We start from the raw sequence: 12,118 nt of genomic DNA on the forward strand, positions 1-12,118 counted from the left end.
CAGGTCCACAGAGGAACCAATGGAAGAGGAGCCCGTTTTGTAGGAGGAGCTTAAACAAGAAGCACACCAAACATCCACTTACATCTCCTTCTAGCACCTCTCTTTCTCTTCCTTTTCCTCTTCCTCCATGGAGTGTGCATTGGTAAACACAACACACACACACAGAGCGCAGTCGTGCTGTTGTGGAGGACTCCAACTGGCAAAGGAGAACTTAACGGAGGAGAAACCGTGTCATGCGAAAACATGGATGCACTTCTTTTCTCTACTGTTTCGTCCATGCAAGGAGGAGCAGACGACTTGTTAGCACCTCCGTGGGGCTCAGCAGAGAGGGAGCCCTTGAATATTTGACCACCTGTACACAGCACCACTGAAATGTTCTCTTCCACCCTCCAATCATTCTCGTGACCTTTTTATTCCATCCCTGCTCCTTTGTTTCCACTGAGGGACGATGACTGTGGAAAAACTTGAATCTTAAATGCCGCACACCAAGCGGACGACTGGTCCTCTTGCGTGTGTCGAGCGCAGGGTTGCCCGTTGGAGGGGGGAGGAAATAACTGGTTTTAATATTCGCAGGGGAGGAGGAGGAACTAGGTGCCTTTTTTTCTGTCCACAAAAACTAAAACTAAGTCCAGAAAACACAAACCACCACCGCAGCACCTCAGTACAGCAACCAGCTGATCAGGACTGAAGAAGCACACTTTTAAACACACACACAAACACAAACACACACACGCTGTTGTTGATCCAGTTGGTCACTTCATTTCTGAGTCCTTGTTTCTTCATCTGGATGCCTTAGTTTGTCCCAGTCTCACTATTTAGCAGCCTGTAGAGAGATGGAGAGAGAGACTCATGAGCTCATGTAAATACATATTCTGCTTATTGACTATTTTTTAATATCTGGCTATATTCCAAAAGACTGAGTTTTGCTTTTTTTCCACATTTTTGAGGGAAGAAAACCCTCTAAAGCCATCCTCACACACTAGAACTCTCCAGTAAAAATCTCAGTTGAATATTAGTAATAAGATTAAAATAATATTCAATCAGACTTTTGTGGAATCTGGTGGAAGCGTCTCAGGATCAGATCAGCTTTAGCAGGATTCATGTAACTAATGAAACTGCAACACCCATCAGTCCTCTCTCTCCCTCGCTCTGTCTTTATCATTTGTGTTGATTGAGTCATGTGACCTAAACCCTGCACCTTCTTCTTTGAAGGAGGGGACTGTGGGATTGTACTTTTGAAACACCACAGTGACCACGTCCCACGTTATCTTTCTCTCTCTCTCTCTTTTTTTTTAAAAGAATTGTAATATTTCCCGTTTGGTGTAAATAGCGTCTCCTGTCCTGTTGGCCATGGTTACATCACAGCAGGTTTGGTGTGGTCACTTTTCTATATCTGTACATACACATATGTATAAAACCACAAAAGACTTTCTCTTTTTGTATAAAAAAGCAAAAACAATATTCTATATAAATATATATATATGTAAACAGTGTTTTATCCAATCAGATTGGATTTCTGAATATATTCTATTTGAAGATTTGAAGTTTGAAAAGGTTTGGCTGTTAGACAGGAAGTAAGCACATGGTCTGATGCGATCAGACCACGACCTGTTGTTTGTTTGTTTATAGATGCTCAGGATGGCTGAATATTGTTGTGTTGGAGGGGGGGTGGTCAGCGAGCTCTAGTTCTTCTAGCAGGACCAGCGCTGCCCTCCTCAGGCAAACAGCAGCAACTACAGAAAGGTGATATTAAGGTCAAAAGTCATGGCTGAGTAAAATAGGCTGGTCCAGTGATTATGTGTTTTTGTAGTCCAAATGAAGCTAGCTCCTCCAGAGACTGTGGTATTCATTCTACATATCACACGATGGTACCAAATCATGGGCCCTGTAATTCTCATACGTTAGGTTTGTATCAGCTCTGATCCAGGAAGCAGTGAAGCAACGATGGTCACTTGATGGATCGTGAAATGAGGTACAGCAGGAGTGTTGAAAACAGCCTCGCTGGATGACAGTCAGACCTCTTAAATGCTGTTAAACTCACTACCATCCATTTTCTAGAGGTCACAGCAACAGTCTAAGCAGACATGCTAAGACGGTCTTCCTCAGCCACGCCCTCCATCTCTTCTGGGGTGATAAATGGGTGTTCCCATTCCAGCGTGCCCTGGTTCTGCCCCACATTTAGTTGGACATGCCCAAAACACCTCACCCAGAAAGCATAATCACCACCTTACCACAGTGGAGGGCTTTGGCTGAGTGATCCCATGGGTTCAGAAGTCATTGTTGCCCCTTGTAGGGTCTGTCAGGGTGAAGTGGTCCTGGGTGAGGACCAGGGGATCAGCCAGAGCCTAGACCACGAGGCTGGACTGGGATATTGGTATTTCATCCCCAGCTGTCCACAGTAAACTTGAATAAACTCACTACAAACTGATTAAAATCAAGGTGAAATAACACAAAGTGAGTAAGCAGTAAGTACTGAGAGCGAGGAAAACCTGCTTCCTCAGGTATTATTGGATGTGGTTTGCACCAACTTCAATGGAGAAGACCGTTTTTTGTTGAGGACACATCAGGAAGCTGCATGCCTGCAGACCCGGGGTTAGCAGTACAAGTCCAGGTTGACACTTGGATTGCCTGAATTGCTGTTAAAGCTACATGATTCTCAGTTTGTGCATGTTCAAATTGGGATGTTGTCACTAGTTTTCCAATGGTGAACAGACACAGGTCTAAAGGTGTCTATTTCTAATATTAGCAAATATAATCCTGCATATATAATCCTAAACAAATATGAGGAATTTAAAGATATAATCCAGGCTGAAAGCTACACAGCGGCTGTAGCCAAAGCTGGCAGAAAAATGTGCAACTCAGCAGGCTTATCAACATCACTGTTACATCAATAGATCACAGGGAGATCCGCCTAGAATTAGAATTTCTTGATAGATTCATTTTCTGTTTTCTCATATTGTTTAGTTGCATTCTCGTGTCGAGATGATTTCTCATTTCAAGCTTGTTCTTTTTCAAATTAAGACTTAAGAGCATTGCTCAGATTTTTTAATAGTCTAGTTTGAGTCAAAAAAAAGTACATGCTTTGTTTATTCTAAGGTTTTAAGTATCGGGCATAAACAAAATGACTGAGTCGTTACCAGCTCTTTAAATGAAGTCATTACAAAGTCAGATAAATAAAAGCTGGGATAATTCAGTAGTTTGTAGAAGCACAAGCAGCAGTAACCGCTGTATGACTATCATTTCCTCACACTGTTGGAGGAACAGCTCTTCTTTACAACATTGCCTAGTTCATACCCGAGGTGCTCTGCCTGGTTTTATGTCAGTTTCTCTGACCTTGGGGTGATTCTGAGGTTGCACTTTATCTGATTATGTACTAATATGTGAAACATTAGAAGTTACATAGGGCGTACTTTCTTATTACCACAACTATATATCATGGTGACTTACATCCAATGAACAGAGCGCATATGAAGGCTGTTAAAACTTTTAACACAAATTTCGCTTCCATTCTGTGACAATAATGACAATGACTGAGAATGCATCGTGTGCTGTTCCTGGATCAGTGCCGACAATCCACTATTTTCAGTACAGTAATGAAGGAGCGAGTGCTTTGTTACATGATATAATCCTCAAAAATCATCATTATAAAAGTGCAGTCAAATTGCACCACTCATGAAATCTTTAAAGTGAATGTTTGAAAGTGTTGAGGTTTGTTCAGTCTCAAAAACTCAACCTACCCAACTTCAGGCTCAAGCCTACTGACTGCTGTTTGGCCACCACCTTCCCATTCTGACCAATCACATGTTGCTCAGCAGACACAGAAGCTTCAGAGCTGGACCGGCCTATTATGAAAACCTATTGAAACTCAACTCAGAAACACTATACCGGGACGTCAGGGGACTAACTCTGATCGACGTAATCGTCAACCTCACTAAACTTCATTTCCCAGGACCCTTTGCGGTGTTCTAGCCGACGCTGCTACCTCTGGGTCTCGTCCATTTAAAGCAATACCACAGTGGTGGAACTGCAGTGACGGGAACAGAGAGCGAGAAGGCCATAGCAACCAATGATCTGAGGAACTCTCTGTACCTTTTTACACAGTGTGGTTGAGTGCTCTTTGTGTATATTATCTGTCAGGTGGAATGGAGAGGCAGTATTGATTGATTGATTTATTGACCTGTGTTTCCAGGTGGTTTAGTGTAGTCTTTTTGTACTATTGTAAACACTAAGGGCATTTTGTCCATTTAACACGCAGTCAGTAATAGCAGCGCCTTGCGTCGGGTTCGTGGGGGCCGTAGAGTGAGCGAGAGCTGGACAGGTCGATCATTTTAATGACCCGACACCGCAGTGCTACACGGGGTCAGCTTCTGAGCTCGACTGGAGTTCATGCAAGCACAAAGGGAGCAAATGAAGAACTTTGGAGGCAAGCAGCAACTACCACAGGTGTTGGTTCAGATGAAAAATACCTTAACATTTATAAAAATGAGTAACAACAAGTAAAAGATTCACTTTGTTAAAGGATCTTCCATCCCCTCAATAACTAGACTAGCATCTTGTGGGCATCATGGTCACTGTGGCCTAAACCAGCGGTACCCAACCTCTTTTGCGCCACAGACCGGTTTATGTCTGACAATATTTTCACAGACTGGCATTTAAGGTGTAGCGGGTAAATACAACAAAATAAAACCAGTACCAGTACCAAAAAAAAGAAGATTTATTCATAACACTCGGAAAAGACCCAGGGAAACCGAGTTAACGATAAAAACGATAAAGAAATAATGCTAAAAAAACCCTGAAAACCATGAATTTCACACCTGAGCCTCAATACTCGCATCCCGGCACCAAACTACTCATGGACCGGTACCAGTCCCAGGCCCGGGGGTTGGGGACCGCTGGCCTAAACTGTTAAACCACTGAAGAAGAAAAGACTGAGTTGATGTAGTTAAACAGTAAGACTTTGTTTTCCATTTTAGAAAAGATGATATAGAAATGTAGTTTTGCTTTTTGTAATAATTAGAAAAAAAGGTTCAGTAACAGCAATTAGCATCTAATCTAAGTTGTAAGTTTTCCCTTTGAGATGCAAACAAGAGCAAACAAGTGAAGAGAAACCAATAAAATGGAAACAACCAATAAATCAGATGTTGGTTTTCTAAGTCCTTTGATTTGGAAGTGCACACAATTTTTCCAATTTTCCTTGTTCTTGCATTCACAAAGGGAACAAATTGTTAGTTGATTTCCTGTAAATCAAGTTTGGATAACAATTTAGGTATTTTCAAGAATGTCACATTAAAATAAGCCTTGACCCAACAAGTCAACATGTAAACCTATAAGAGCTCATGATTAGCTACCTTATCTCGCTAGGTCAGACTTCTTTTGTGGTTTTTATTAGTTCCACAATAAAAATTAAAGATTTAAAAGAATTAGAAAAAAAATAACAGGAAAATCCTCCCAAGATGTTGTTCAGATGGGTTTCTTGCAAACTCAGTCGGATCTAGAAACGGAATTGCCAAGCAAGCAAACTTGACACCAGCAAAGTTTTCCAAAGTTTCCAAAGTATATGACGACAAACGTTTATCCCTTTCTTCACACATGGTTGTGAACAGTTCTAAACTTTGCTCATCTTTAAAAATACCCAACTTTCATATTAGCATTACTGTCCAAGATTCGAGCTTGAGTGAGCTCCTCTGTGTCGTCGTAGTCGACAGATGCGATGGACAAACTTGGCCTAATTTGGAAAAACTGAATGAACCACTTGTGGTTGCGTTGATTTAGCACGTCACCAAGAGACGGCCAAACCCTTCAGCTGCAGTGGTTGCTGCTTGGTGTCGAGGACACTTATGAGCACAGATTGAGGTGGGAAACATTGGGATCTTGCCTCAGCACAGGGCTGATTGCGCTAGCTGGAAGAGCCCAAAGAGAAGAGGGAAAGGAATGGAGAACTCTTTCAGGACACCGTGCTGATGCACAGAGATGGTTTGGGTTGTCAGGGCACCTCCCCAGCCTGGAGGCCACATAGCTTTACTGCTGCTGCCACCCACACGACACTGAGGTGAAACGCACACAGTCACACACACTCGGACTATTTTGCTACGAGTTGATACTGTGTATTTCTTGATATGTTTGATACTGTGGTGTAAATGTAGTGTCCTGCTATCATGCGGTGTTCAGGGGCGGGGGGTGGGAGAGCGGTACATTTGGGCTGTCGGGTGGGAGGGAGACAGAGGAGGTTCGCCCTCTCTCCCTCATTTACCTCCTGTTTTTTGAGGGGAGACGTTCTCTCTGTTACCTTTCACTCGTTTCAGCTCGCGCCTGAAACGTTTTTTTCTTTTCGGGAAATGCCATTTTTGTTGAAACTGATCACGAGCACATTCCTGACTCTTCTCTGTCTGTGCTGTTGTTTTCTCCAGATTCTTGCCTGTTGCGACGATATAACATGTGTCTAGTTCTTGCTGACTCACATGTATATAAAGTGCATATATGTGTACACATGTGCAATACACGTGAGCAATCTATTACTGTGACTATTATTGATGATGATACTTGTCCCTTTTTTGAAGTTTCAGCCTGTTTTTTGTTTGTTTTGTTTATTTTTTGTTCCCCTCCTCGTCCTGATTTGCTGTTGATGGATTGTGTTGCAGGAGCCTAAAAAGGGAAGGTGACTATTGTGATTCTTCACGCTCAGTTTCATTTCAGGGGTTTGTGGACATTTTAACGAAGCCCTTTTTTTATTACTCTCGCTGTAATGTTGTGATGTTGACCCTGATTACCTGTTTCTCTGTTTTTTTTTTTTGTTGTTTTTTTTAAGTGGGCTTGTTGTTAAATTTGTCTGGAAACTCAATAAAGCAATTCACCGATGGTCTGTGCACTAACTTGTATTCTGTGCATGATGTGAAACTTACAGAGCGCTTTTCTAGTCTCAGATACAGCAAGAGGCTGTCTGTATACAGACTATGGATTGTTTGCAAAGCCTGAAAGTTGCCATCATCATGTGATCAACTAGCGCTAACTCTTGAAGGAATTCAGCTCGGCTTTTCAAATTGATACCACAGGCGCGTCCACTAGTAGGCTGAGAGTTACCCTGGTGGGTGGCAGTATTTTTGAACTCTTTGTTCAGTTTCAGTTTCGCTTTCTTGATTTTCTGGAGCCAAAAGTGAGCATATTTGAGCTAGCAAGCGTGGTTATCGAGCTGAAGCAAGCCAAAACTGAAGCTCAGGCGTGTCTGTACCACACAGCCAGCCATATTGTTTCATATGATTTCAGTAAAATGGTTTAAAGATGACTCACAAGTCCACTTCTAATTAGCAAAGATGAGGTCTGTGTTGGAACATCTGTCCATGGCTAACTAAGCCTTAACAAAACAGCAGCTGAAATTAGCCATAGACTGAATTTCATTGTTGAAGTTGGGGTTTTTGATGTGATCGACTTGTCTTTCAAGTGGCCTGTAGAGCAAGTGCTCGGGGTTGTACAGCCTATTGGCTGCTTGCTGAAAAGTCATACAGTGCACGAGAAGAACCCTCCTCTGAAAACTCTGGATTGGAGAATGGAGACCAAACTTTTGAAGTAATCATCGTTATGTACACTGTTAGCTTAGCACTAAATCGCTATGAGCCTTTAAATCGCATTTGGATAAGGTTTTATATTTGGTGTAGACATGAGAGCATCATTAACCTTGTTGTTGTTTATGCCCTACTGTCAGTCATTAGTGTGATCGTAAGGTCATATCTGAAACAACTCTTCCACTTGTTAGATCAGCTTAGGCAAAAAGGAACAGGACACACACACACACACAAATGCTTTTTAGGCTCATTCAAAATGCATCTGCTCCTCTAAGAGTGTGTTCACACAACCTTACTGATTAGTATATTTATTTTTCTTCCAACTCATCAGCAGTTTGTTTGAGGAAAGGGCCAGATCTCATTCTAATCCATCTCCATTAGCATGTGTCCTCATTATGGGATGCAGCAGAGCACTCACACCATAGAAACTGATTCTACTAGGAGCAGCTCGACAATGTTTCTCTGTGCAGCAGGAGAACACTTCTTAGGTTTCTGGGTAAAAGGGAAGTGAACCAAGTTCCCAAACTGGTCGTGCCTCAGGTCTTCTTTGGGCAGAACCAGGCCAACGGTTCAAAAAGGCCACAAAAATGAAGTTGCATCTTATAATCCACCATGTAGGAGTTTAAACATCTTTGCCAGGTCACAGACATTTTTATCAGTTATGACAACTTATTTGTGAACAACTTATTTCTGAGGAAAAGACCCACTGACTGATCTGCTTTTATGCTAACTGTGACAGGCCTAAATCTGGTCCTAGCACAGGAAAAAGCTGCTAAAATGCAGCCAGTTTGTAACCAGTAACCCAACTGGTGACCAAATTAAGGGACCCTGCAAATTCCTCAAAAAAACAAAACAATTACACTCTTATTAGATTTTTTTTAATTAGGCTTTATTATTGAATTATTCAATTTTCACTTTGACAAGAGCTGAAAATTAGTAAAAAAGAAATATTATTAAAATGTATTAGTTTTTTCAGAAACTTTAAGGACATTATTAGTTTATTGTATAGAAAAAGGAAAACAGCTGTGAATATCCCTCAAATATAATTTTCATATTGTGTCTGTATATCATCTCTCACACACAGTTGATCTTGTCTGCTTTGACTGCTTGATGCTTTAGCTCTCTGGTGAGTAGATCTTGATGAGGTGTTGCAGTTCGGTGGGATATCCGGTGACTGGGCAGCGGTGGTTACTTTTCACGTATGTGTAAATGCAGCGGTAACAGAACACGAAGCCCGAGGTGGACAGCACGGTGGCATTGGTGTGGGGCTTCCTGCACAGAGGACAGTTCCTGCTTTCTGAGCCCAGCCCGCCCTGATCCTGCTGCAGGTGGAGCGGAGGTGGAGGAGCCGGCAGGGAGGTGAGAGCTTTCACTGTGCTGAGGTTCTCCGACGAGTACCACCACTCCAGGAACTGCAGGAAGAAAACACCCATAGAGAGGGAAGAGGAGACAGACACAGCCATGCCCCTCGCTGCTTGTGACATCATCCACCACGCTCTCTGCATCACGCTGTGAACACAGAAACAATGCATTGTGGGTGTTTAGCAATGGGTTTTTTTTATGACATTCCTCATTCAAGAACTGTGAAAAATATCACTGAGTGTATGTTTGTGTGGCCTCAAATCAATTCACCAAATGAGCTAAAGCCACACAGCGCACATCAGCAAACATTAAACTTGATAAGTGTTTAAAGTACTTAAACCTTTGGCCAAACAAAGTGAAATTAATCTCACTGTCTGAATATTCTCTGTGAAAAACATCTGTTTTCTAATGTGTTGGATCTGAGCCATCCCAGCAGACAGGCTTGGACCATAAGGACACAACAGTTTTGTGGTCTTTGCATCACTGACTAAATGCCTTTTAATGCATGGAACGTTGTATCAGCAACATACAGTTAAACAGGCTGCATGAAAAACTTCCTTCAGTTTAGAATCTGCAACTGGTGATCTATCCGGGTACAAAGCACACCTGTTAGGACACCACTGTGGGTAAAAACAGAGACAGCAAGGAGTTTGCGAGCTGTACCTTCCTCCAGCTGGTCTCCAGGGAGTCCTGGCTTTCCGCTCCATGTCTCTGATATCTTGAGCATTAAGTCGTTCCAGTCTGACCCCGGCCAGCCACAGGAGAGGACTGTGGGTCCTGGAGACTCCAAAGACAAACAACAGCTGCTGACAGAAGATCCAGGTCTGCCAGGCTGAGCTGACGTACGGATATGCTGCTACGGCCGCCCGGTACAGCCTCTGGCTCCTCGTCTGCGCCAACCGGATGGAGAAATCCTCCTCATCCCTCTGCCGTGCCAATGTGGCCTCTAGCTTGGCCTGCAGGTATGGCAGCAGGCACAGAAGAAGAAGAGACCACCAGCGGGATGTCCTGGTCATCCCGAGGCGCACAGGAAGTCTCTGCCTGCCTGAAACTCTTTTCAGTCCGTAGAAGTTCTCCGAGAAGGAGGCACTGCAGTTGGACAGGAAGTGGTTCTGAAGGAGGAGGTCCAGCAGCAGGTAGAGCTCATCAAAGCTTCGCCACAGGAAGCCAAAGCGGGATGGGTTGGACTCTGCCAGAACCTGGAAAGGACACCAGGAGCTAGGCTGTTAGAACCCTAACACTGATCTATGGAAAGTATAAGTACCACCACCACACACACACACACGCTCACCTTGACTGCATGTTTCAGTGCCGGTCTGACCACCTCCATCAAAGACTCCTGTGCCAGGACTTCAAACACTGACGGCTGCTCACTGACAGCCGTGGATGTGAGATGGGCTCCGGCCTCAGCCATGGCTGCTGCACAAACACAGCACAGTTACCTTTTACTGCCTTTTGTATGACCACTGCACTCAAGTCCAGACTGAGAGACTCTTCCATCTGTATCTTCCACCTTTCTGTTAATCTTTGAACACAGAGCGCAAAGCAGGGTTTACACAGGCATGGTAGAAGAAAATCACCATGTGATGCTGCGTTTGAGGAACAGCTTGAAATGCACTTTCTTGGGAATCTCACGACTATTATTAACTTGAAATCTGTCAGTCAGTGACGTTTAAACAGTTTTAATTCCCGTTTGAGGTACAACTGTGCAGTTTTTATGTCCCGGTGCTCACTAAAACTAAAATTTATTCAAGTAAAGTTTGAAAATTGCTGCCCAAATGAGTCTTAGGAACTATTTTAAGGTGGCTGGAGCACAAAAAGGAGGTTTCTATCGGGGCTTTGTGATTCACACTAATCTTGTCTCCCTTACAGAGATTCAGTGAGCAACATGACGGTTACACGCGGCCGCTGCATGAACTTAGAACCGAGGTACAAGGTGCAAAGCTGGCATGACCTACTTCAACGTGAGTTGTCCCTGAAGGCTGCATGTGTCGTTAAACGGCACAGGTGTCTTCAGTGCAACACTCTGAAGTCTTAAAAACGCAAGCCGCGTATATGAGCATTTGTGAAACACTTAATATGTCAGTGACGTTTTGAAATGACGGCTGGTAAACACCAGCTAGTGTCGCATCTTACTCAGTGCTAACGCCAGGTAAGTAAGGCACTGGACAGCTTCTATTACCAGTTTAACACAGTTTAACAGACTAAACAGTAAGAAGTGCTGACAGCGGGGGGTAGCATTTACTTTTCACTACTTTATTTCTGTGGTCACACGTACCTTCCTCTGCTGGTTGCTAGCTCCCAGCTAGCAGGTCTGCATTAGCGTCGATTCTCTTCAGGCTCCTTCTAACTCACACGGCAGCGCTGAGCAAAACATTAGGACGGAGTCTGATTTTGTCCCATTTCTCTCCTCTCTCGCCCCACAACGTGTACTGTCCACAACAATTCACCATTTCCGTTTACACACGTTCTAAGTGGGGTTTTTTTTTTTCAACAACGTCATCGCGCAAGAATACGTATGCGACTGCTCCATCGGACTCTAAGGAGTGACCCTGTAACTCTACGGTGATTGGCTGTTTCGCTGTCAAGCAACCGATGACGCTCTAGATCCTAGGCAACCGATAGGTGGACGCAGCCAGGCTGTGCCAAATAATGATAGTCTGCCAAAAAAAAAAAAGATTGCCTGTATTTAAATCGTTGTAAATGACTTGTTGGCCTATAAGCTCCCAAACATATCTGTCATTAATGATATTAAGTAATTTTTAGCCAAAAAAAAAAATACCAGTCACAAGGTAGAAGATGCAACCAGTTTTTTGCAAAAGCGACGCTATATCCTTTATTTATACAGGTAAAAAGTGTAACTGACCTTAAAAATCCACCTCAGGAAGAGGGAGAGAGCCAAGAGGGCAGTTATTAGACAACTATAAAATAACAGTTGTTTAAACATATTTTTATTTACGTTATTTACGGATTCATATGAATTACTTGATTTTGATGGATCGTCGATTTTAATCTGGGCAGCGTTTTTCTTTACATTGTTCTATACATACAGCAGTCGAACAAAGCACCGAGTCCAAATAACACACAGAAACACATAGACCAATCAGGTACATTGTAACACATCCTACGTGATCGTGCTGAGCCAATCAAATAATTTATTCAAAAAAAGGAAAACTCCGCAAGGAGACGAGATGCATTAG

At 43.1% G+C, this 12,118-nt stretch overlaps 2 protein-coding genes across 4 annotated transcripts in view; one reads left to right on the forward strand and one right to left on the reverse strand.

Annotated features, from left to right (window-relative positions):
* Positions 1–6,855, forward strand: part of hdac5 (histone deacetylase 5) — a 63,716-nt gene extending 56,861 nt beyond the window's left edge. For both annotated transcript variants that reach the window (XM_084926949.1, XM_084926948.1), the window contains one exon: positions 4–6,855. In XM_084926949.1, coding sequence (XP_084783075.1) covers positions 4–43 — 40 coding nt within the window. In that variant the 3' untranslated portion in view covers positions 44–6,855. The remainder of the gene's footprint in view (positions 1–3) is intronic.
* Positions 6,856–8,420: 1,565 nt separating this feature from the next.
* pex12 (peroxisomal biogenesis factor 12) lies at positions 8,421–11,450 on the reverse strand. 2 transcript variants are annotated; one of them, XM_084926951.1, is made up of 4 exons: positions 11,197–11,450; positions 10,210–10,334; positions 9,582–10,117; positions 8,421–9,065 (listed from the first exon to the last, which is right to left on the reverse strand). In XM_084926951.1, the coding sequence occupies exons 2-4, from the start codon at positions 10,330–10,332 to the stop codon at positions 8,672–8,674; spliced, it is 1,053 nt and encodes a 350-aa protein (XP_084783077.1). In that variant the 5' UTR covers positions 10,333–10,334; positions 11,197–11,450; the 3' UTR covers positions 8,421–8,671. The 2 variants fall into 2 exon arrangements, with proteins under 2 accessions (XP_084783077.1, XP_084783076.1); XM_084926950.1 differs by having other exon boundaries at positions 10,210–10,337.
* Positions 11,451–12,118: the final 668 nt, after the last annotated feature.

The sequence above is a fragment of the Perissodus microlepis genome, chromosome 4, assembly GCF_051167445.1.
Source record: "Perissodus microlepis isolate ML-2025 ecotype Zambia chromosome 4, ASM5116744v1, whole genome shotgun sequence".
In the NCBI taxonomy this organism is placed as follows: domain Eukaryota; kingdom Metazoa; phylum Chordata; class Actinopteri; order Cichliformes; family Cichlidae; genus Perissodus; species Perissodus microlepis.